Here is a 26,015-nt window from a genome sequence, read left to right on the forward strand (position 1 = left end):
TCATGCATATATGCACATGTATATGCATGTGTGACCTTGTCCAGCATTGCTGAAGGCACACAGCCTAAAAAAAAAAAAATCCATTAAATCCCCTGGTGAAGCAATACGATGAAATCATTCTCACTCTTGCACCTAAAGTCCCCTCTAAGGTTCGTAATTTTCCTGGCCTGGGGAAACACTGTATGGGGGGTGGGGGATGGAAGTCACACTGCTGCTCCAAGCTATTTAACCATTAACTTTTTACACACTGGCAGCTTATGCCAGTCACTTTAGACTCGTGCTGCATAGGTATACTCTGAAAAAAACGAGTGGCACACTCCCTCCCTAGAGCACATTGTAGACATTACTGACACCAATGGTTAGCTTTGTGTGAGTCACTGCTAATGAAGGCTGGTTTGCAAACACCTACTTCGATGTCTAAGACAACAGGTAGTGATTAAGCTCAGAATTCCCAGCTCTAACTTTGCGATTAAAAAAAAAAAAAAAAAAAAAAATCTACAGATAGCTCCCCCTCAGCCACCACTGTCTGAAAACATGAGGGAATCAGGGCCAGCCATTCTCTCCCTGTCCACACTCCTAGTACTTCCACATCTTCAAGACAGGTGCACTGAAAGCAACCCAAAAGAAGGGTGTGTCTGATCTCACTGGGTTACAAGCATCCAACATTAGCCCAGGCTCCAGGAATCATTATCAATGCTTTGTTTCCTGTTTAAGTGTTACAATGGAGCTTCATCACCTATATTACAGCAGTAGAGGCTGCACAGAAGTTGTACCTGCCTTCCAGGATAGAACTGGATCCATGGATTAGTAGGCTTTTGTCCCAGTGCAGTCAGGCAAAGATGTAGCTGTGTGTGCACACAAGTGCAAGCACACCCTGATTTCTAATCACTTTGCACTACTACTTGCACTGAGAAGTAGTCAGCACATCCTAAAAAAAAAGGATGTTGTCTGGATGTTGACTACTCAGGGGACACAGGTGCAGAAAGATGGAGCACCTCAAAAAAACCCCATACCCACCTTCAATTACACCATTCTGCATCAGAGAAATTACTGAGCTCAACCGATGTTGGTTGACTCATGATGTAATCATCACATATCAAAACAGTCAGCAGTACAGAACACACATCAAAGATGATTAGCTCGAGTTGTACTTTTTATTTTCAGGATTAAAACCCCCAACGATATAAAGCAGAAGAAACAGATGTAAACCCCAAATTTATTTGCAGTTCAGATGAGGCATCCTGGTTTCACAAAACTGAATTGGACAGATGGGTAAAGCACAAACTGCAAAAAGAAGACAAACTGCACAAAATAAAGACTGAGAATTCATAACTCCTCTTCACCTGGTCCCCCCTTTGCATCCTTCCACAGTATAAATAAAAAAATCCATCTGGAAAATACATTTGACATTGAGAAAAATCAAAGAACCATCTAAATTGTTTTTATATAGGATGTGCTGATCAACACTTCTTTCAAAATTAAGAATACACTGCAGTTCAATGTAGGTGGTATCACAGGTCTAACAAAGGGTAAGAGAAGTACTGTTTAAATGGACAACACACAATACATAAATACTCGGGGATACAACATAAGCAGATTCAGCACACTGTTCTAAAGCTGACATTCCTATTCCAGTCCCTACAATTAAAAGTTTACTTGATAAGACTTGTGGAGAAATAAATACACATACAGAAGTAAACACACTCAACAGAACAGATGTATTGAATTAGTGTGACTGATTATTTTTAATACAAAATAGAGACTGATTTAAAAACCTACACCAAAGAGCTAATAGGATTACCCTTAAAGGTGTCAGTAAGTAAATCACTATACTCTTACCACAGTTAGTCCTACATACATGTCCTTAGCATAAAATTTATTTGCTCTTCACCATATGCTCTGGCTCTTCTACCCATCTGTTGAGCTAAAAACCAAAGCTGGAATAAGAATTTGTCAAAGAAGAAAAGAAAAATCTTATTTCCCACTGCCAAAAGGACTGCATTTAGACCCGATCTATACTTCAAATGAATTTTTGAGTCAGTTCTGGTCCTCACATTAGACAATTTCTCTGTGCTTTAACAAGCATTGAAAATTTGCTGAAGTTTTGTCCCAAACAGTGGTTCTCTGACCGAAAAATTTACTTATTAGGAATTTGTAACTATGTGTTCAAGTCAAGAAGAAAGTATTATGAAAACAGCATATGGACATCATATTAAATACTGCATATTCAAGTAAACCTCAAGTCACACATGCTCAGTCAGACTTCCATAGGTAACCCAATTCTAAATTAAAATATCCATGTCCTCTATCTCTATTTAAGTCCTAAACCCATGTCTGCTAAATGATACATCAATGAACTCTGACACCTGAGACAAGTATGCAAAGAAAGTATTTCCAAAGGCTTAGCCAGATGAGAAGAGACAAGCATCTTGGCAGAAGTCCTGCTTCTGTTTGAACCAAAATCCCTGCTCAAAAGTGCTTCTTCAACCTTACAATTCAGCTTTTTAAACTCCAACATTCAGCTAAGTTGATACCAACAACATCAAAACCCAGCATGTGCTAGGAGCTAAGGCAGCATTTCCCCATTATTCTTTCCTCCAAAGAGGCCGTTTAACAGAATATGGGCCTTTTCGCAGTCAGCATTTCTGCTCTGAATCACAGAATTGTTAAGGTTAGACAAGACCTCCAAGACCATCAAGTCCATCACTGCTGTTTTCATTACTAAACTACATCCTCAGGTGCCACATCCACACATTTTTGAACACTTCCAGAGATGATGACTCCACCATTTCCCTATGCAGTTCAATATATTATGACAGTAGTCCCCAAGTCAGAAGCCAACAGATTGTCAGTCTGCAAAATCTAGTACTAACTCTTTTTTGTTTTCATCTACGGGACACAATAAGAGGCTAAAAACTTGTAGATGCTCCGTAACAAACATCTCCCTACTGCTTCCCATCAGGGATACACACAGAGGTCTCCTGTACCTCAAATATGCCCTTAAATTGCACATAGCAGCAATCAGTGCGAGAAGAGGAATGCCACCAGTGTGCTTGGCATTCAGGGACTGCACACCAGGAAGAGAAACAACAGTCATAACACAGTGTATAACTAACCTGAATCTTTAATAACAAACCATATGTGTAATTATTCAAGAATACACAGTTTAAGTACTTTGCTTCGAGCAGATGCTTGTTTTCTGACTTCTCCTCTCCCAGCACCTACCAAATGGTCAAGAGGTCAGAACAATTCTTCTGAGGAAGTTTTCTACCCAGCCTGTTTAAAAGTGAACTCTACAGCTTTGGGGATATACAAGCAAGACTAAAACCACTGTATTCACCAGATGTGCGTCTACATCAGCAGTAAGAACCCCCAGCCTTCTCCTGTGCTCATACTCATCTTCGTTCTCCTCAAGTTCACACATCCTGACCTTGCAGGCTGTTATTTGCTAATCTCAGGGGCAGACTGCTCAGGGGCCAGACTTGGCCAAGTGTGCCAGTGTGAGCTGCAGCGCTGTCACTCACCTGCCAGACCTGCTCCACTGTGCTGCCCAAAACTGGGCTAAGCACTGCCACACCTTCCATGTGGACACTGGATGCAAACTACTGCCCTACTTCCTTGATCCTCCCTTGCTGCCCAGCTCACCTTTTAATTTTGCTATGCTGGAAAATAGAGTCCACAGGCCAAAGTCCAAGCCTAGATGAGATCCATTTGGCAAGGCATGAGGAAGTCTGGATGTGTTTTGGTGTTGAGCAAGCAAGATAAGCCTATTATATGGATAGCTTTGCTCTGTGTAACAGAACGGACTAAAGGTAGTTCACACTGCTTAGTTAGGATGGTTTAGGACAACCCTAGGACCAATTCTAAACACCAGCATGAACGATGCCCAGAGTAGGCCAAGGGAGATGTCATGTCACTGACAAGAGTTACCTGCCAATTGCCCAACTCACCATTTGAGAACATTAGATTCCTCACAGTGGAAGCACAGCACCAAGTACTGCTCTGAAATGACACGAGTCTCTTCTGACAGGCCAAACTTACAGAAACATTTTCCCCCACACATACTTAACCATTAATACTAAATCTATTTTCCATTTATTTTCCCTCTGCTAACACTCTTAACACCCAGCATGTTATTTTCTATTTCAAGAGGCAAGAGCTAACAGCAAATATGTTAGAGAAACTTCAGAGTTTGCACTTAAAAATATCTAACCAAAGCCCTGAGCCCATCCCATCTCTATTCAGATAAATACAGCAGAAGGACTAATGACAGTCATTACTGTGCACACACAAATATTGGTTAAGCCAAATAAATCTCTTTTGAGGCATATATATATATATATATATCTACACACACAGTACAAAATAGATTAAAGGTCAAATACAAACAGCATACTCACTTCACCTTGCTTGGTCTTCCAGTTCTGCAGGGAACCTTGCAATGGTATTATTTCTGTCTCACTGGCATTCAAGCCAAGTTACAGAATCACAGAATATTCTGAGTTGGAAGGGACCCATGAGGGTCATGAGTGCAGCTCTTAAGTGAATGGCCCACACCACAACCTTGGTGTTAACACCATGCTCTACCCAACTGGGCTCTGAGCACTAAGACAATTTGCAGAAGAAAACCACTGAAACCAAACCCATGTGTAGTTTCAGTTGGGGCCACAGATAAAATAGTAAACACAATTCCGCTAAGGAAAATCCAGGTATTTTAAATAAACTTGCAGACTGAACAGAACTGTTCAAAACAGGTTCTGACAATTACGACAACAACAACAACACCCCAATAAAAACCTTCTGCTGTGGTTTTAAAAGGAAGCATTAAACTAGAAATTTGAGCACAGTTCCCAAACCCTGATTTTTATGACTTATCCCCTATCACTAAAACACAAGAGGAAAGGAGAAAGACAGTGAGTAACAGGCACTTCCCCCACTCTCAACTCCCTTCAAGAAATGATTCAGTCAAAAAAATTCAAGGAACTCTAATGAAAGCCATGCAAACAACAGATAAATCAGATTACAGTCTGCTCTGATCTCGGCCAAGGTTCACATGGAAGGTTTGCAAACCTTTAAACTTCTCCTGAGTTGTGACAAGCAAACAAAGAAAGTTGGGATTTTTTCACAGCTGTTAGATCATGATGGCAGATACAGGATAAAACAACAAAATAAATAATAAATCTGGAGATTCATTTTTCCTTTGAATAAAATATGTATAAAGACAATCCAGTCTGCAATAAATAAGCTTAGAGATAAATACAAATTCATAATCAGTGAATAATTAGTGCACCAATATTGCACAATTTTAGTGCAATTGGTGCACTAAAGCACCAATCTTGCTTTAGGAAGATGATTGAGCAGAGAAGTATCTGCTATTCAGTCCCTTTTCTGCTTTTTTAAAAAAAACAAAACCACAATGAAGATAAATCAGACCATAGGATACTATCAGCTAGTAAATTAAGTGCTGATAAGTACCAACATATGATTGCATTGGCTCAAACACATGGTCACATTTCACTGTGAACCAGCACAAAAATGAGTATGACTACAGAAAGAAGCAGTACTGACACCTGCCTGCGCTTGTGTGACTATTGCTTACTCTGTCACAAGCAGGTGAAGGCTGGAGAAATGTCTCCGTTAATGGCTGTGGCTCTCTGTCTACAAGCACAACTTTCAGGCTGGACTGCAGAATTCACTGTCCCATCACAAACCGGTGATCCAGTATTTGGGCTTTGAGTAGTCCCTGTCAGCTCCAGTTCTTAGAATATTGAGCAAGCCCCCACTTGGCCCACCCTCCTTTGAGAGAAGGGCTGCCTGGGTGAGAGACTTTCCCCGAAGAAAAACTAATGGATTAAAAAAACCCAAGTGACCAACAGGTAAAAGAGAAAGGTTATGCTGTGGTTTCCTAAATGTCCCAGGAATTCAGGAAAATTAATGCTTCCTGTATGTCACAGGACACAGGAATTCAGACTTGAGTTCTAAACCTCAAAATTTGAAGACTGAAATATTCTCCAAATTAATGCCAAAAGAAACACACTTAAACATGGCTGCAATAAATGTACTGAAGTAAAAAAGTAACATAAAGAGGTAGAGAAGAAAGATTGTGCCAAGCCTTCACCTCTGAGGCCCAAAGGACAGTTTGGATATTTAACAGTGCTAACAGCTTCTCCCTGAACAACAGCAGTATTGTCTTCTCAAGTAAGTCAGAGGTAGTGTCTAAAACAGCATAATGAACACAGCAGCAGCCTCCAGCTGAGCCCAGCCATGCCTGAGGTGGCCCAAGAACAATGCTGCCCCAGCCAGCCTGGTCACGCTGCCACGGGATCAGCAGCGATCCCTGGCGTGAGCCCTGGCCATGGGAAGTGGGCAGGATGCACACACAGGGGTGCTGGGAGCACGGTCACCAGGGAGATGTGCACACAATGGGGTACATCTGCTCCAGAGGCCAGCCCCTGTCTGCAGCAGATGTGTGCACAGCTCAGCCAAACAGAGCACACACACACAGACAGACGCAGCAGCACTCACACAGCACGCGGTGATTCACTCAGGTCCACACGACACCAGGAGAAGGGACCTGGCTGTACGGGATGTTTAACCACGTTTCCTCTAGGAAACTTTTTTCATAAAGAGAGATTACAATAGGTTTCACTTGACAAGTAAAACATTTAGCACAGTTCAAAGATGTCCACTAAGGAGCACAAGTGGAGCACAGCAATCAGGATTTAAGTTGCAGATTCGTCCTCTTCTAAAAGGAGGTCGTTCAATGCAATAACTGTAGCAGCAAAGTCAACCAGCTCCACAAAGTCTGATGTAATTATGTTAACACCCATAACACCAGGCTTCTGTGCTTTCACCCAATTCAAAATCATGGGCAGATTCCTAAAGAAATTGAAATAAAGAAAGTTAAACATTTTAAAAGAGGCACTTATCTATACATACTCTACTCAATTCAAACACCATGCTGTTTACAAAATATATTATCTCATATTTGTTATCAGGTCCTGGCTGTTACCCTAAATGCAACTGGCTGATGAGATGAGTGCTTAACACAGCACGTGGTCATGAGCTATCACAGACATATTGGTCAGTCATCAATCCAAATCAGCAGTCCCTCTATATTCACCGGGCAGTCAGGATTTAACACTGCACTACAGTTTTCTCCACCCTGGTTTGTTTTCACCCAAGCACATGTTAAGTCAAATGCTCAATTTCACAGCAGACTTCAGTGTAACACAAAGCAAGGCTGTACCTGGCCCAAGATGTTCCCCTGCTCTTCTCTGCCTCAAGGTGGGTGGGGAAAAAAAGTTGTTGGAGGCAGCAGACTGCATTTCTCCCAAACTCTCTCCAGCCTCCAGACCCACCCAGAGCAATGGGGTCAGGGAAACCAAACCTAGAATGAAGCTGTCAGCTCCACAGGGGTTGAACATCCTGCTATACATCACTATAACTGGAGAAAGGGGAGGTGTGTCAGGAACTGAGTTAAATCAAGTTACAAATTCTACCATGGGGAGAAATTTCAAGTAACTTCTTGGACACGGTGCAAGTCAGGAGTCTGCACCAGCTTTTTTGCACTCTAACATGAAACACCAGGCTTTTCAGCAGTTAGACACAAATGGCTAAATATGCTAGCATTATTTAGATTACTGCTGTAACATGTATACACTATTTGAGAAGATGGTATGCTAGCAAATTAGTTAACAAGATGATGAAGAGAAAAAAGCAAAACCAAAAAATTTAAAAACACTCCACTCCTGCTGCATCAGGACAATAAAAAAGTCTTATCAAGAACCATGAGTGAAGGCGTAATTACTGCCAGGGGACACACCAGACTTCAGCCAGCTAAGTGTGACTGTTGCACATTTCTCCTTTAGCAAGACCTCAAGAACACTTAAATATTCATATTCAGGGCAAAATTTCCATACAAGAAGGCAGGCATCTACATAAAACTGCGAAGACAGATTTGCATATCAGCTAGCTTGTGCAAATGCACACAAGCAATCATGCTTATGCAAACTGCAGCATCTATTTGCAACTTTCGGTTTACTTCAAACGAGTGGTAAGGATAAGGGAAAGGGCTGGATTGAACGCAGGCTTCCCAGTAACAGTGGCTTACAGCACAGATCTGTGCCAGGAGTCCCTTGAAACGAAGCTGCTCGCCCATTCTACGAAATGCGACGGTCCTCTGTTAGTTTTGGCCCAGGAATTCCGTCCGGCCTTGGCGCTCAGGGACCCGCGGCCGCTCGCGGGCCCCCAGCGCCACCTGGCGCCGAGCGCGGCCGGCACAGCCGCGGCCACCGACACCGAACCCAGCCCGCAGCGCGGTCTGACTGTGGGTGTGCCACATGAACGCCTCTAAACAGGACGGGGACTGAAAATTCACAGATTTATACCCAACCTGAAATTCCCTTATTCACAGAATCATTGAATGGCCTGGGTAGGAAAGGACCTTAAATATAATTTCATTCCAACACCCCCTAAGGTAGAAGATACCTTCTGCTGGACCAGGTTGCTCAGAGCCGGATCAAATGCGGCCTTGAACACTTCCATGGGGGGCATCCACAACTTCTCTGGGCACCCTGTGCCAGGGCCTCACCACTCTCACAGTAAAGAATTTCTTCCTAATATCCAAGAGGACTTTCACAGTTCAGGTAATTTTTAGCAAATGGGCTACAAGGTAATAATTCCATAAAATAAATCATATGGAACTATACTGTTCATGCTGTTAATGCTATTAAAAATCACTGGCACTCTGTGCTAATCAAAGCAAAACCCTCTTACAGCGACCTTACTTATAGGCAAATTAATTGTACAATGATCAGTGGTATTAAAAAAAGCCAAATGGTGAATCTAGTTTTTGGAAAGCCTCCTCCCCACCCCCTAAAAATACAAGGTAAAATACTGTCCTAGGTCATACATCTCTGGCTGTTACCAAAATTACTGAGACATTTGTATGGACAAATGCAAAACTGAGTCCAGAAATAAGCAATTTTCCTCTGTGGCACAAGCTTTTTTTGCCCCCCTAAATTCCACTTCAGCCAGCTTGAAATGAATTATTGCTTTGAAGCCACACATCCATCCCACATTTTACAAAATCAAATAATATTCAGGAAAAGTTCCACTTACAAGGAAACACATATACATCCTGTTACTTTATTATTTTCACTAATTCTTTATTTTTAATGATTGTAAATATCTCTCATGAACAACATGAGCAAAGCTGCATGCTTTTAGCAAGCCTAAGCAAACGTTTCCTAGTTTCTTGCCAGCTCAGTGGCTCTTTCAACACGAGATGTATTAAGTAAAGAACTGAGAAAATCAAGACAAGTCCTTACCTATGAACAAGTGTGTTCTTCAGACCACGAATTAGATGCCGTGCAATCGTTTTCACTCGAGGTGTGAGAATTGCTTGAGATACATGGAAAGTCCCATAACGACTTCGTTCCCCAAGTGTGGTCTCCAGGAACTGTAGCAGTTTGTGCACATTAGTTGTATTAGCCCATGGTGCTGGCATTTTATTACCTGGCCATAGGAAGGGATATTCCTGATATAAAGGGTGGTGGTAAAATATGAGAACCTAACAGAACAAAAATAAAAAACAAAAGAAAAAAATCACAATTACTATATTTTTATTTGGACAGGCTGTTGCATTGGTTTGTGTTCACACAGTACTGTTGCAGCTAGTGTAGCAGTGAAAAGAGGACCAAACAAAAAGAAGCTGCTCTTGAGTCATGAGTGTCAGTAAATATGTTGCACTATTGCCAAAGGAGATGGAGATCATTTTGTTCAGCTTTGAGGACAGGATTGCTTCAGGCTTTAAGCGTTATCCATTTAAAATGACAAAGTTGCCTCTTTCATTTAAAGAACTCAGCTTAAATACATTGCAAATTCTTACTGTCAGAAAATACTGTAGCTGTACTTGAAGTTAAGGATTTTAGCAGTTTTGTCATCTTCTGAGCACCTCCTAAGAGGCTAAAGTGTGCTGGGCTGACTGGCACATGACTGGCATACTGGCACCGTGTTCACACTTGCTGCATGAGATGCCAAAGCCAGTCCTGCTGTCAGCAAAACTGTCAAATCCAAAGTTAGTATTTTATACCTTGTAAGGTGCTTCTCTACAGCACAAAGAGGCAACACTTTTTATTAATACCCACATGTATACAAGATTCATTTTGAACCCTAGTATTGACAGCATCAGTTCAGAACGATTCCTCAAAGCCTCATTTCCAGTTTAAGACCATGTGCTGCAGCTGAAACCCTTTCCGGTTCTCAATTTTCATGTACCTCTGGGAGCAGTTACCACAGAGAAGAGGCATTAACCTCACCTCTGCAGATCTGGATGGCTGCAAAGGAGGTAAGAAATTCAGTACCATACCATAGTCATGCTAAAGCTGATATGCTTCACACTAGTCAGAAAGACAACAGCTAATCAAATCCTCACCAACACAAGTCTGCACTACATGCCCTTCCAGAAGAGAAAACCATTTGTGAAGAGCACAAAGCTCCAAGGATACTACAGTTTAATTATTTAACAAACATGCTTGGGAGCAGGACACAGACTGGCCACATGTCATGGGTTAGCAAGCATAGTCCCAGAAGTGATGTTCTTGCAAAGGGGTGCTTACAGCTTCCTCTGTGACCTGACAGAACCTATCAGCTGGCCAGCTTGAATATGGACAATTCTTTGAGCCACTTAAAATTGTGACCGCCTCTGTGATCCACGCTTAAGAACAGGAAACTCCGAGGCAGAGTCTCTCTCTCGTTTCCGGTGCTGGGACAGGTGGCTGCGGGCCCTGTGCAGGGCCAGGCCACAGCCATCCTGGAGCTGATGGGCCCTGCTCCACCCGCAGAAACCCCCCCACAGCCCTGCTGTGGGCAGCCCGAGCAGCTCAGCTCCCCTCCCCTCCACTGTGGCCAAGATTCAGCTGAAGCTGCACCACTGTCCAGCAAAGAGCATGTGACCAACAGCAATAAGCTTCATTCCAGCTGCAAGGCCTAGGTGACATTAACCCTTTTAGTGCTGTGAAGAGCCGAAAACCTGAGGGAAGAGAAAGAGGAGATGCTTAAAGCTGAAATTCTGTTGTAAAGCTATGATGTATCAGAGTACCCATTGTAATTTCATGAAGGCATGGGGGGTGGAGCATTCAACTTGTACTTGTGAGCAAAAGCACCTGCGCTGAGATAGGCAGATGCTGATGCAGCTGTAATTTCATGAGAAGTTTGAACAGGGAGAGATGGAAGCGATGAGGACTTTTGCTCCAAATGGAAAAGGAGAAAACCTCAGTTCCTAGAGATGCTCCCAGAGATAGTCCTAAAGATGAAGATGAGGAAGACCCTTTGCTCCCAGGGAAGGAGAAGGGCCTCTGTTCTTAGAGATGAAATGCTCCCAGAGATGGGTGAAGAGAACTTTTGTTTCTGAACGGCTCAACCTTAAATTTCTACCCCAGTAATTTCAACAGTGGACCCTCAAAAGCAGTTGTGGGAAAAGCTGTAAGTCGGGGGGGGGAAGGGACTCGCATGTGAGCAGAGAACCAACCTGGGTGGCTGTCTCATTGTGATAATGTTTTCATAGCATGGGCAAGAGAGATTCCTCTTCCTAAATGGACTGAACAAGGTTATTATGGAAGTGATAAACTGACTGAACATCTCAAGGGTTGTCTTTTTACATTGTCAGTGGGAGAAGGGAGGAAGATGGGGGGAGGAGAAGAGTTCTGAAGGTGTGGTATGATTTTTTTTTTCTTCTTTTAGGTCTGTTAATAAACTTCTTTATATTTTTTCAAGTTTGGTGCCTGCTTTGCATTTCTCCTAATTCTTATCTCACAGAAGATAAACAGTAATGAATATTTTAGACCAAACCACTACACCACACCATGGATGAGTTGATACACAGCTTCATGTAAATAGAGGAAAACGTGCACACTACATAAACAAGGCCCTAGTGGGCTTTAACTTGACCATCAGCAGCATTTTTGGTCCAATACTGTGAGTGGGAACTACACAAAGCTTGTCTCTTTAAAGTCTTAACATTTTAGGTTTGAAAAACATTAAGCATCCTTTCCCTACCTGGTGTTTCTTCTCCCACATGTACAGTAGTGTCACATATTCTACACATTCAACACAACAAAGTTTGGATTCAAATGCTGAGTGGATCCTGTTGATCAAGAAGTGGTGATGGCTGTCCTCCATGGCATAGAAATGATTGAAATCCAAGAAGATTACTTCCTTGGGGTGCTGCTCAAGAAAACCATTCATCTCCTTCAGCCCATCCCATACTTTGATGCCAAATAAGCCATGTATGAAGTAAATCTCTTGTCCTATTTCCCCGGGTTTGGAAGATACACGAAGATCAAAGTAGCGGATCCCACCTTCCAACTGCTCTTTAAAAGTTAGATTTTGAGTCACTGACCATTTCTTCATGATCTTTCTAACCAAGGAAATTCTGGCCAAACGTTTGATGACTGTTGCTTGGTCTGGTCCCACAGGAGATTTCTCATCAACCCAGTAGCTGAAAGAATCATGTGATCCTAGAAAAAGAGCCAAGAAAAATTAATTTTAGAAAAAGTGACTCTCCCAAAACACATATACCCACGTGCCCTGAAAACGGAACTAAGTCCTATGCATATGGCAGGGTTGCAGAAGAATTATGCTCATGTGTGAGTCTTTCAGACTATTCTTTACACCTTACTTTTCCCCGATAGTGTGACGAGTTATGCATAAGGTTCTCAGTTTGAACTGCTTTCTTGCATGAGCTCCCAATTTCAGTGCTCCCTGAACACTACAGAACAGACATTTGTGGTAACGGGAAACTTCCTTCTAACCTTCCTTCGTTTACAAACTACAAATCAACCCCCAAAGCTTTCCCAGAGCCTGGTACATGACTAATCTAGGATGAGACTCCAGATTCATTTTAAGAATCTAAACTTTAATTCTATCTGGTAAATCTAGCCATGACCTTATACACCAAACATCCTGGAACAGGTATCTTTATTCATGTAATGGACTGAGGGATCTGCACCTGTCCATGCCTTACCAGCACATTTCACTTTAGCCGCAAGATGGCAGATAAATGATTAGTAGTTTGAACAGTGGGCAATGACTGGCTGGCCTTAGAGGTGGAACAATTGAACGCACCACCAGTTACAGCATGGATAGATACCAAACTCATGTTAAACAAGTTCATGAACGTGTCTTTTACCTGGCATGCTTTTGAGTGACCACAGGTATGGTGAACAGAAAATTCATCAAAAAAATACAACCAACAATCAAAATCACCAATCCCTACCAAAATAATGCACGTCCAAAAAGCCCCTGTAACACAATCTGTACCTTGGCAGAGAAACTGCATCTCCAATATAAAATTTTTACTTATTAGAAAAAACCTCCAACTGAAAATTCAGTAGTTAATGGGAAAAAACCTGTGAAATAACAAAACTCCAAAAGAAAAGTTTCAGAGTCAATGAAATATCCCTGCCTTAGCCAAGTCAGTAACAGAACAAAGAGTGCGAAGACAGTGTATGTCTGCATTGTACCAGAACAGCAGAAAGCAAAGACTGGCAGAAGCTGATCCACCACAGACTGGGGTTTACCAGGGATTTCTAATCATTTCCACCAGGCACCAGCAAAGCCAAGAAGCTGCAGCTGCTCCAGGCTTACCTTCCTTGTGAAGCTCCAGCCAGCAAAAACACTATAGGAGCTGTAAAAGCCCTGCTACCCTTTGTCTTCAGGACAGGAGACAAGAGTTTGCCCATTAAGCCAAACCCCACCTGCTCCCCGTGGACCCACTTGCTGAAGTGCAGAGAAAGCATCTTCACCCAAGCAGCTCATTTTCCAGGTGCCCCAGGGTACCGTGACGCTGCACTGTGCTGCTGACACCTATGTTTTACATTCCTGCATGCTTGTCCCTGCTTCTAGGATCATGCTTTTCTCAAATTTCCTGCTCTACCTCAGTCTGCAACTCTTTAAAATCCTAATTTTTCATATTCAAAATAACATTTGAGGCATTCAGAGCCTCCTTTACCCCAATCTTTTAGTTGTGTAGCAGTGCTCACATGAACAGTGATGCATTTCTTGTGATGCAAGATCAGAGCTACAAACAAGATTATGATCTTAATTGGATTACCTTGTCAGCATTTTTAATCCAGATGAAAGAACAGACTGTGCATAAACTAAACATCATTTCTCAACAACCTTAAATGCACTCTGTTTCCATGGATTTCAACTAGCTCAAAACCAGTGAAGAGGCAGTGTGAAGGTTAGTTTTAAAGCTTTACAAATGAGCACTAATTCTGACTAGCTCTTCATGAATTCTTCACAGCATTTGTAAAAGTGGATTCTCTGTCACCGCTTTCCATTCAGTCTTCTAGACAGAAGTGAGAAGTACCAAAGATGCCAGCTTAAGCAGCTTTTTAGTACTTGTCCCAGTAAACTACATCACAAAGTGGCTGTTAGTTGTGGAGTGATACCTAGATTTTTTTTTCCCCCCATCTCCAAGCACACAACCCCAAACAAAATCCAGGAGCAAACATCTAGTGAAGACACTTCAGAAACTATATGATGCTTTAAACAGTAGTTTACAGATATTTGAGTTTCATCTACCTCTCTGTACAGCAGAATGAATCTTTCAAGCTTCTACAATATTTGGAAAGTAGACTTCAATAACAAGGGGCTTGACTTCTACCTTGGAATTAGTCACTTTGCACAAAGAAATCTTTTGTTTTGTTGGGTTGGTTTTCTTTCTTAGTTCTTAGTTCTATCAAGTTTTCTTTCTTCTTCTGTTTAGCTCACTGTAGAAGATGGTTTAACATTGTAGAATAATGACATAAGAAATATTTTCATTTTAACTAAGACAGTGCAGCATTCTTGAGACCTGTCTATAGCAGTCACTCTCACCATTATGCTTCGTCAGACTCATAAATCTGACTTAAAAAGGAACGAGAATTTTATCTGGCCACAAATATATTGTTGTCACTTCAGAGTTGTCTAAGTAAATCTGAACCAAAAAACAACTCATTTTCCTAATTCTGATCACTCTATAGCCACGAAAGTCTTTCCTTTGCAGTTTGTCACTTACAAGGCACTTTTAAGGATAGAGAGAGCCAATTTTCTCCCCGCACTATCACAAACCAAATTCTATTTATAGCCTAGCACTAGAAATCAACATCAAAAAAAACAAGTCAGCACATTGCAACTTTTTCAACACATAGTTTAAAAACTGCATGCCTTCCCAGCCAACTGAACTATGTGTGACATGCTTCTATAGTTAGAGAAGATCCTATTAAATCCTGCCCCTAGCCTAGGGTATGGAGCCTAGGATATGGAGCTTCTCTCCTACAACAAAGTCAACATGCATACCTAGGCATAACCAAGTAGAACATGAGCTGGAGCATCTGCAAAACATATCCTCCTTTTCACTGTTGGTAACACATCACCTTGTAAGGAGGGCAGGGGAGCATCACCAATTCTGTTGATCATTCTATGATCAGTACTGAGGCTGGAAAGACAGCAGAAGTTCAATTAGGTCTTCAGTGGTCATTTAAAAAGGCCAGTCACCAACATCTAGGCCAAACCTGGACCCACAATGTTTTAACTCTGGTAACAGGAAAAAACCCCAAACTGAGACCTTGAAGCAACAGCACTGGATACTTGTGGAGCTGTGGGGTAAGAGCAAGGTAAAGACCCACATCATCCACCAGGCCCTACTTTGAGATCACTGTGATATACTACCAGCTCAGGCACTGCCTTTTAATATAGCTTAGCTGTGATATTAAGTACATGCTAAGCGGATTGCATCATGATGTCAAAATAATCCCTGCTCTCCTTTTCTCTATCCCCAAAGTCATAAAAAGTCTTGCTGTTCTGTAGCTATAGCAGAAGCCAAGCTGGTTGCTGATACATGTGATACAGCATGATTTCTTTTTGAAAAAGCATCACCTAAACCAACACAAATCTGTAAAACTTTAAAGACAAAGGGCAGAGCCTACACCAGAAGGATGGAGCAAACGAGCCCCATTTTGTCAGGAGGTCAGTGTAAGAGCTGCTAAGCACATTCTCAATTCATATGTAACACAAGGATGTGTGAAGGTACGTCCACACTGCCCAGTGACAGCAACAAGGCTGGCAGTTCCTGGACAGAGCAAGAACCACAAAACCCTCATAGCGACATACACTGTAAAGTCTTTTCCACTTGTAAAAAATCCCTCACCATCTGTGTTCCCCACCACACAAATAAAGTGCATTGCCTCAAATTACGCTAAGTACTTACTTTCCTTGGGAAAAAACAACCTCAAGAATTCTTGAAGTGAGACACTTCAGATGATAATTAACATCTCAAATAGAAATAACACCCTATTCAGTAAAGCTATTCTTTAAAACTGTTGCTTGTGGACAAAGCAACTAACAAAACTAGGCATTTATAACCTCCACCTCACACACTGAGAAGTCAAAAGGCAGAGAAAAGCCAAGAAACTTTGTCTTCATTGTCCTTGTGGTAATGAGAGGCCACAAGCCCAGCCTGAACTGCTGCAAGTTCCTGCACGTGCAGGACACTGACTTAACTGTAGATGAGACTGGATCAGCATTCAGACTGCAAACCTTACCGAGCTGCTCCAGTGACATGGCATCTGTCTGGTGCTCAGCCCTTCCCAAAACCAAGTCAGGCACAGAAAATACAACAAAGAGATGATGATTTGCCAATTGCTTCCAACTGGGTGAAGATGTGCAGCATGAAGCAGCAAGCATTAAATTTAATCATGAAAGAGACTGCACATTCAAAGACAAAAATTAGGAGACTGCTAATCAGCTGGCAGCTCTTACAGATAGCCGCTGCTCTATTTCAGTCTCATTTCTTTCATCTGACAAAGACTGGCAGCTTCAAGGACAGAACTCACATGCCATCAAATGCCCAGATATTTAACTATCAAAGGCTCTGTTATAGTTAGAATAATATTATATAGGTATCTTCCAGACGCCAGACTTAAAATGACAGATAGACCTCTTAATTTTATCCCAGTAATTGCAATGTGGATTAAATTTCATTCATATCTTTAAACATCTTTTTATTCTGCTTATACTAATTCCTCAAGTTAATTGTATGTTAAAGAGCTCACTTTTCAATTCAATTTATATGTTAAATAGATTGTATTTCACTATTCAGGATGACTTTTTGTTGAAGCCCTTGTGCTAATTGTTAGAAAGCAGCCTTTTATCACCACATCTGCAGTAAAATCTAACTTCCCAGTGTGTTTGTTTGTCATGCTACTTACTCACAGATAGTCAAATTAACCAATGGTGGAGTTGAAACAAATGACATTCATCAACAGAATGTTATCAAGCCTTCAATTTCAACAAATACTAGCTTATAGCTCTTCACTCTCAAGACCAGTGACAGGACTCTGAGAGAACAGCACAAAGCTGAGTCGGGAGGCTTACGCTACATCTTGGGAAAAGATTCTTCACCCAGATGGTGGCTGAACACTGGAATAGAGAGTGGTCGCAGCACCAAGCCCGTCCAAGTTCAATGAGTGTTTGGACTATGCTCCCAGGCACAGGGTGTGACTCTTGGGGGTGTCCTGTGCAGGGCCAGCAGTTGGACTTGATGATCCTGTGGGTCCCTTCCAACTCAGCATATTCTATGATTCTGTATCATTTGGTATTATCTTTTGTTTCCACATTATACTTCCTGCAAATACAGTTGTAGCAGAGGGACAGGGATTAGCATCATGTCACCAACCCCTCGTAAATTTACCTTCATGGAACATTAAACATATGACTATACAGCATACAGAGTGCAGAGATCTTCCAACATAGAACATACCTGTGCACTGCCAATCACTCGAAAACAAGACAAAAAAACTCATGGGTTTTTTTGGATAAAAAGCATGTCTCCCAACATATTGCAAGCCTCCCTGGTTCCAAGGCTGCAGACTAGTCAGAACCAGCAGCTCAAGACACTTTCTACAAACATCTGGCCAACCAAGAAGCAATAAATGAAAGCACAAGGGCAGAAGAGTGTGCTGTCGGTAAGCTTAACTAGATCTGATTAAGTTGGACTGGTCTTTACATGAATAGAATACTAACAGAATGAAAATTGCAACAAACAAATGTTTAACATAACATGAAGCTAAGAAGCAAGGTCAACAAAACATACCCATCCCGTAAAAGCATCAAAGGGTCATTTACGACCAAAGAATCACCCCAGCTGTAGTGACGCTGAACTTCTTAGCACAAGCTTTGCTCACTAGACAAAGTACATTCCCCACACATTGCACACCACTGCACATGACACAGCAGGCATTACAAAGCCAAGATGGGCAGAAAAACAGTAATCAAGTTCCAAAAACACAGCATCTAAAGTGCTAGCGAGTCAAGGCTACCCCACAAATGTTCTTTTAAACCAGATAACCTGTGTGTGCCAAAACTGAGGGAAAAACAGGATAAGCAAAAGTGCCTCTCAAAGCCTAGAAGTCCTCAGGATTCAGGTCGTTAACAATCCAGATTTTCTTATTAGAAGATTAACATCTTAAAAGTTCATTAATGAAAAGCAAATCACTTGTCTAGCAAAAGAAGATGAGGCAGAAATAAGAAACATCTTATTGAAAATCAATTATCTAAAACTATAGAGATGATTATATTTTAAGAAACCTACAAGAATCCTTTAGATATTCTTAATGCAGTCCCATTAAGACAAATCCTAGTACAGACCAAATCCTCTTAGGAAAACTCCCTCCCTCTATCCAAGAACTACCCTGATTTCCCCCATTGCCACTTTCAGGCAGCGCAATGGGATGCAAGAGCTTAAAGACAACCTAAAACTGTCTCAGACACAATGTCACAGAGTAGTTTGTTTGTCTTTCCAGCCAGGAGAAATCCTTTTGGCACTGGTTGGAGTTATTGCCATCAAAGTTTAAGGCCATTTAGCAGTGATTTCCCATTTATCAACCATCTCAGCTGTCTGCAATGGGAATGCAAGAAAGACACATTATGTCTCTACCATTTCAAAGCCTGACTTGATCCACACGCTCAAAAAGGAAAAAGCCCTTCAGTTTAGAGTCCTAAACTCCTCTTTTGTGACCACTCAGAACTGAGTGGACCAAGGGTTCATTCTCTTCTGAGAAGGCTCTAGGGAAATTTTTATTACATGGTACTTTTCCCTCTTTTAACATCTTTTCTGGAAAAGCAGGCAAACAAACTTTCACAACATGGAAGGAGAACAACAACCATTTATATTAACATCATGACTAGTTTTCTCCATTTGAAGTAAAACTTTGGTATGTTCTGCACTCACTTACCAGACACACTTAAGTCACTCACTTATTAAAATCTGTACCCTAGAAACAGGAAGAAAGAAAATGTTTCCAGATTAAAAAAAAAAAAAAAATTAGGACCTTCATATACTGTCTGAAGAAAATTTTGCAGCATTTCAAGAGTAATTTGGTTTTGGCTAAACAGATTACATAAGTTCTTTAAAAAGAAAAGCCCTAAAACTGGCTTTTCAGGGGAACTCCTGCACAGACCCGGTGTCCGCCACACCAGTTCCTCACATATGGACATACAAAAGACATAACCAACATATCTTGGTTACTTAAGAATAGTGGAACAACTTCCATCAAATGTTCTATCAGTGTAAGAGTCCAGATAGTTCAACAGCCTCTCTAAAAATATTAGAGATTTGCTGTTACAATCAAATAGCCTACCAAGGTAATAAAATGTCTTTTCAGAAAATTCTGCATTTCCAAATACTCAACATCACCATACTTACGCATGGTGAGGTTACCACCTCATTCATTGGTAGATGAAATCTAAATTGAGAGGGAAATTAAAGCTTGGTGAATCAGAACATAAATCTTATATTTCTTCCCTTTGAGCTTCAACCCAACAGATGTCCAGTTTGGCTGATTCAATGATCCTTTTAATTAGAACTCCAAAGGAGTACTGTTTGGGAGGAGGATGCAGCCTCAAGCTCACTACCACTCCTCTCAGCATGCACGTCCACAGTCCACACCAGCCCACGAACAAATAAACAAGAAAATCACAGCATTAGCAAGTTCAGCAGCTCACCTCAGAGTCACACAGGCAAAGAGAAAAACCACCCAATCCAGTGGGAGCCTAGTGGCCAGCTCTCAACTGGACAGTGCTGCTGCTTCTTTTCAGAACCACTTTGGTTCTGCTTGGCCAGCTCCAAGTCTAGCAGCTCATGGGGCTTTTGGGGAACAGTCACACTGTTGGGACAGCAGCTGGCCAGTTGGTGGATGGGAAGATGGCATCCTGCACAGAAGATGCTCAGGGCCCCACCACCTCCAGGTGTTCCTCATGAACCTGGCACATGTCACACTGTCCAACTCACCAACTCAGTCACTCACAGCAGGTCATCAACACATCAACACCTCTCCATGCCTTTTAATCCTCCTTTAAGCTTAACCATAGGCTTGGCCAGCAGGACTGCTCCTTGTTAAGACTGCCTACTAGCTGTATTTGTAAAGCTTTGTTTTCCAGGGATGGTAATGTCCTAGTACTTTGATCATTTAAATCAAAATCAGGAGGCTTCCTACTGAGGCTCTTGGGACAAACTTCTCAGAGAAGGGCAGAAACAGCAGCACACTGTAGTATGGGAAGTTTTGGGCCAGTCATACTGACACTACCATAAATGAGCTATGGGAAGTTATTATTTAAAAGTGGGCTAGAAAGTCAAGAGTGTGTGTGTCATAGGGGGGAGTTAGGCAGCTTGACTACTGCTATAGTTTGGAGCAGCAAAGATTTACTATTTTAGAAGAGCAAGAACACATATCTCCTTGGAGATCAGTGAACAGTCATGTTCAAGACACTTTACCAACGATTCTAAGTCACCAATATGGTCTTGTTCTGGCCATGTTCAGGCCAATATGATTTTCTCTGTTCAAAAAAAATGCTTCCAGAACTGTAAACCCCATTTTTTTCTGTCAGCTCTGGCTACCTACAACCCAGCATCCCACAGGAAACTCCTCACCAGTTGTCCAACCTGATGCTGACAGGAATGGCCCCACATTCCAAATGCTCTGCATGACTTAGAAATTAAATTCTGGCCAGCTGTCTACGTACTTTCTGAGGAAGCAAGAACACACCAATGGGATCACCAGAAGATGACAGAAGAGGCCCTGTACACCACCAGAAGCCACAGGTGGGGAGCTGCCCCGCCTCTCCCTGGAAAGGCAGCCTGCCCAGCCTGCACGTTCCACACCAGCAGAGCACTCTGCTGAGTGTGACATGTGGTTCTAGGTGTACCAGTGGCTGAAAAACTGACTTCTGGTGGCAAAAGCTGCCTTACTGTTTCAAACCAGCCTTAGATGTATCAAGTTTGACCCACAACACAAACATCTTTATTTCAAAATTTTAAAAAACTCCAGAAGAAAACCATTGGTGTAAGGTTTGGGGTTTTTTTAGTATCACATTTCAAAGTGCTAAGGTAGAACATTTTACTTTTCCCAAATTTCCCATCTTTTAGCTCTCTTCAGCAACTTCTATCAAACAGCTTAGTTCAGAGTCAAATTAATTGTTGCCCAGTAAGCTTTGTTTTTACTAATAGCCTATGTTTCAGCCAAAGTATATGAAAGAAAACAATCACCCATTTATTCTGCATATATTATTATACAATATTCTACATATTCCACCTGTTGTTCTTTCCTGTCCACATCTGCAGCACCATGACACATCAGGTTAACCTTCATGTTCCCTTGGGATACCCACACAGTCCAGCACCCACCCTGGGGCTTGCCCAACTCCATGAGCAGCTGTTGAAAGCAGCTTTTCTGGCAAGAACCACTTCTCAAAATAAAAAAATGCCTCTAAACCATTATCACCACACAAAACCTCCCCACCAGGTTAGCTTGGGGAACACACTCACTCATTTGTATTTGCAAGGGGAGAGAAGGAAAGGCAGGGGACAGAAGAGACATTTCATTACCTTACTTTATTTACAAAAGGGCACCCATAACTCTTCTGGGTGCTCCTGCAAGCAGCAGTGGATCCCTACCTAAGTCATCATATGTTTTCTCTGGAAGACAAAGAAAATAGCAGTATGGAAAAACTCACAGCTAGCTGTCCTGACCAGAACTGGGAACCAATCAAGGGATACAGATTGATCCAAAACTTCAAGTATACCTGTTACATCATGGCTCTTATATACTTAAAGTTGGAATAGTCCAGACAGGATTAAGTAAATGTATTATTACCAAGACCCAAAGGAACACAGAACTGCCTGTTCTTCAGCTCATGACATTCATCCAGCACCTTGGAGGCTAGACAGATGAAACACTCAATAAAAACAAACACTGTTAGCTGGCAGTTAACATCTGCTAGACTGCCTTGCTGTCTCAAACCAAAACGCACGAGCTTACCGTCACCTCACACACTGGAGACTGAGACAGAAAAAATGTTTCACCTGCTCTAATACAAGTATTCATGTAAAAGTTTGATGAAACAGGAAAATGGTACTGTACCTTCAGATGCAGAGACTTCAGACTCTAACACCAAGTTAATCAAGCTGCTTGCCTTTCTAAAAATTTCTGCAGCAGTTCAAATGAAACAGTATAAACCAGACAAACCATGGTGCTATCAACTATCAGGATGCAAGTATAAGCAAGGAAAAACTAGGCTTCTCCAGCTAATTCTTTAAATAGATGATTTACTTTGAAAACTGATCAGTGAGAGCACTCCAGATTTTTGTGTTCCATTTCTACATGGAGAAATAAGAAAAGTAGCAGATGCAGATCAAAAGATGACCAAAGAAAGTAATAACTACCACAGCTGTGATTTCATAAAAATTTCTAATGTAAACCAGGTTCAGATTAAACAAGTGCTATACCATACCCTGCCAAAGGTCACGTCCACAATCAAAATGTTTAAGGGTTCATTTTTAAACCCACATCCAAAGAGGATTAGTGAAATGCAATTAAGAGAAAACCCTCTAGACTTTCACACAAGGTCATCACTTGTTGAGGGTGGTTATTTTTGTTGACTATATGGTATGCTTGTAAAGTTGATGACATTTTAGTTACTTGATATTTGTCAATTTTTCATTGCAAAAGATCCCTCCTTTCATGACATTGCACAGGGAATCTCATCTCTTTTCCTTGCCTAAGACTATATTGGTTTAGCATTTTGGCTAGTTTTTCCCAGTAGAAGTAACAGAAAAGCCCAAACCTGGGAACTGATTGCACACAAGCTTTGGAGAAAGGCCTTGACTTTTTCAAAGTTTCTCTCTATTTTGAGCACAGAGTTAAATAAGCATATAAACACCCCATATACCTCATGAATACCCATCTTCAACATTATTTGCTTGCTACCAGTCGGTTCTAAGGACTGAGGAAAGAATGACCTTCTCTACCATCCAGTAAGGTGTTTCACACCATTATGGAATCATAGAAAAATGGAGCTTTAAAAGGACCCTCAGAAGTCACAGCCACCTTTTCTAAAGCCAGTGAAAACAAGCAGCTCTGAAAGCAAAAGGTTTGCAGCAAATAAAGCAGAACTCTATGAAGACATCCTGGGCAACATACAAGGGAGTTTTCCACTCACATTAGCACATAAATTAAATCTAAGAAGTTATTTTCTGTGTACATTCTCAATTATTTCACTTTAAATAGCCCATGATACCATCATTTTGCTCTTCTCTTAAAGAAAGGTAAAATTTTATTCTTTAAATGTTGCAATTCTTTAAAGTGCAAAAAGTATAGAACAACAGTTGCATCATTTTGAGTGCTGATTTTATTTCAAGTTAAAACAAGTTCTAAGGTTTCCACTCCTGGAGCTCTATCTCTGATCCTATGTACAAAGGGTGACAAGGAGTAGGAGGGGAGAACAAACAAACTCCCCATATCAAAACCATTTCACTCCATCATTCCAGGGGAGAAAACAAATGTATCCCGAGATCGAGAAAAGCAGGCCACTCCTGTCATATGCACACACAGGTATTAAGCACAGACAAAAATGCTTCTCATTCAACCTTTCATCTCTCTTTTCAAGGTAACACTGGTCCTCATTGCTGTTCAGCATCTGCAAAGATTCCTCAACTGCAACCTGTATTGCACACTGCTAGGAACACCTGCCTGGTGCTCAAAAAAGTTGCTTTGTCAAGCACCACACCAAAACCCCACTTCAGCAAAATAATGACTGGACTAAAATAACAGTAATCAAAATGACCAAAATCTACCCAAAGTATCTTTTGCCTGCTTGCAGGTTGCATGAGGTATATACAGGAAAGTGGGGGGGAGATAGACCAACCTTGATCACAAATGAACATGTACTGCAAAAATTAAAAAAAAAAAAAAAAAGCATCACCCCTTTTAAAAGCACCATGGCATTAGTGAAACAACCACTCATTTACTTGCTTTCTCTGCTGCAACGCTGGTTGCATGATGTTTGCAAGTGACAGCAGCATTGCACCTAATGCAATCTATACCATAACATTCTGCAGTTTCACAGCCTTTAAGTGGCTACACCAACAAGAAGATGATTTATTACTGTTCACTAAAACAGAGAAGCCTTTCTTTGCCAGAAGTTTCACAGTCTGCTGATGTTTGAATCTTACATAAACGTTGAACTTATTTTCTGTCCTGCTTCCCTGTTCAATAGAACAGGGTCACGTAAAATGTTTTTGCTACTATCAGGATAGGAAAGGGCACCACTTTTAACTGAAACCTGTCATTTTAAGTGTTCTGCTTCAGGTAACACAGCAGTGCATAGGAGGTACACAGCCCTTTCTCTACAGGGCATCTCTTCTCAAGGGTATTTGAAGCATGTAGAGAAGCAGCTGTGTTACCTCTGACACAAAAAGTTACTGTTTCTAGGGAAGTGTCTCTGAATGTTTGCTATATAGAATCAGAATCGATTAGACTGAAAAACACCGCTGAGATCAGAGCCCAACCTAAGCCCAAACACCACCTTGCCAGCTAGACCATAGCACTGAGTGCTATATCCAGTCTTTTCTTAAAACCTCCACGGACAGTGACTCCACCACCTCCCTGGGCAGCCCAATCCAATGTCTAATCACCCCTTCTGTGAAGAAACTCTTCCTAACGTCCATCCTGGACCTCCCCAGGCACAGCTTGAGACTGTATGTATGCTACAACACATATCCAAAGTGCTAGTGGACAAGCTAAAGCACTAAAATGAAAACTAAGCCTGTACCAGAGTCTAACATCCACTATTAGAAGGAGCTACAGTAACCACCCCTAAAAACCTCCCTGTTGACATTCGCAAGGAAGAGTATTTTTTGCCTTTTACAGATGGAAGATCAGCCAAAGTAAATTTCAGGTCATCTGGTGTTGTCGTCATTTATCAGTTTATCTATCTGTAAACCAGGCTATAAAAAACATACCATATAATGGTCTGGGCTGGGAGGGAGCTTAAAGATCTCGTAGTTCCAAGCTCCCTGTCACGAGCAGGAACACATTCCACGAGAGCAGGTTGCTCAGAGCCCCATCTCAACAGACCTTCCATTTGATGAACCTCCAGCTGTTGGCTCAGCGCAACCAAGCCTTTCTCCCTACCCGGTTTCAGCCTTACTTGAAGCACCCGCAAACGTTCAGGAGGGCCTCCAGCGGTCACCGCTACCTTTGCTCAAGGCAGGGAAAGCAGCATGTCAATGGTTAAAGTCTCACAGCGGTATTTACGGGAGATTACGCCCTCCTTTCTCTGCTGCAATGGACAGGGCTCCTCTCAGCCCCAGCACTCGCCCCAGCCTCCACCTCAGCACTTAAATTACGGGGGACGCGACGCCGCGGCCGAGGCGACTCCCCTACCACCGCCCGGGCGGCCCCGGCACACCCCGTCCCGCCCCGCCGCCCTACCCGGGATGGCGAGGTTGGAGAGCGGCAGGGAGCGCAGCGGGGGCGGCAGCAAGCCCATCCAGTCAGCGTTGCCGTCGGCCATGGCCCCCACGGCGCCGCCGCCGCCCCGCCGCCGCCGCCGCCGCCCTCCCCTCATGGCCGGCGGGAAGGCTGAGCGGACGGGCCGGCCGCAGACCACCCCGCGCCCCCGCACCCTCT

General features: G+C 42.2%; 1 protein-coding gene across 2 annotated transcripts; it reads right to left on the reverse strand.

The window, feature by feature from the left end:
* Window positions 1-1,140: 1,140 nt before the first annotated feature.
* Window positions 1,141-25,974, reverse strand: PLCXD2 (phosphatidylinositol specific phospholipase C X domain containing 2). 2 transcript variants are annotated; one of them, XM_042031555.1, is made up of 4 exons: window positions 25,818-25,974; window positions 12,061-12,521; window positions 9,333-9,574; window positions 1,141-6,879 (listed from the first exon to the last, which is right to left on the reverse strand). In XM_042031555.1, the coding sequence occupies exons 1-4, from the start codon at window positions 25,951-25,953 to the stop codon at window positions 6,723-6,725; spliced, it is 996 nt and encodes a 331-aa protein (XP_041887489.1). In that variant the 5' UTR covers window positions 25,954-25,974; the 3' UTR covers window positions 1,141-6,722. The 2 variants fall into 2 exon arrangements, with proteins under 2 accessions (XP_041887489.1, XP_041887490.1); XM_042031556.1 differs by lacking the exon at window positions 25,818-25,974 and adding an exon at window positions 15,349-15,509.
* Window positions 25,975-26,015: the final 41 nt, after the last annotated feature.

The sequence above is a fragment of the Corvus kubaryi genome, unplaced genomic scaffold, assembly GCF_017639235.1.
Source record: "Corvus kubaryi isolate FWS band 111438036 unplaced genomic scaffold, C.kubaryi_AGA036_p1.0 37341, whole genome shotgun sequence".
Lineage (NCBI taxonomy): Eukaryota > Metazoa > Chordata > Aves > Passeriformes > Corvidae > Corvus > Corvus kubaryi.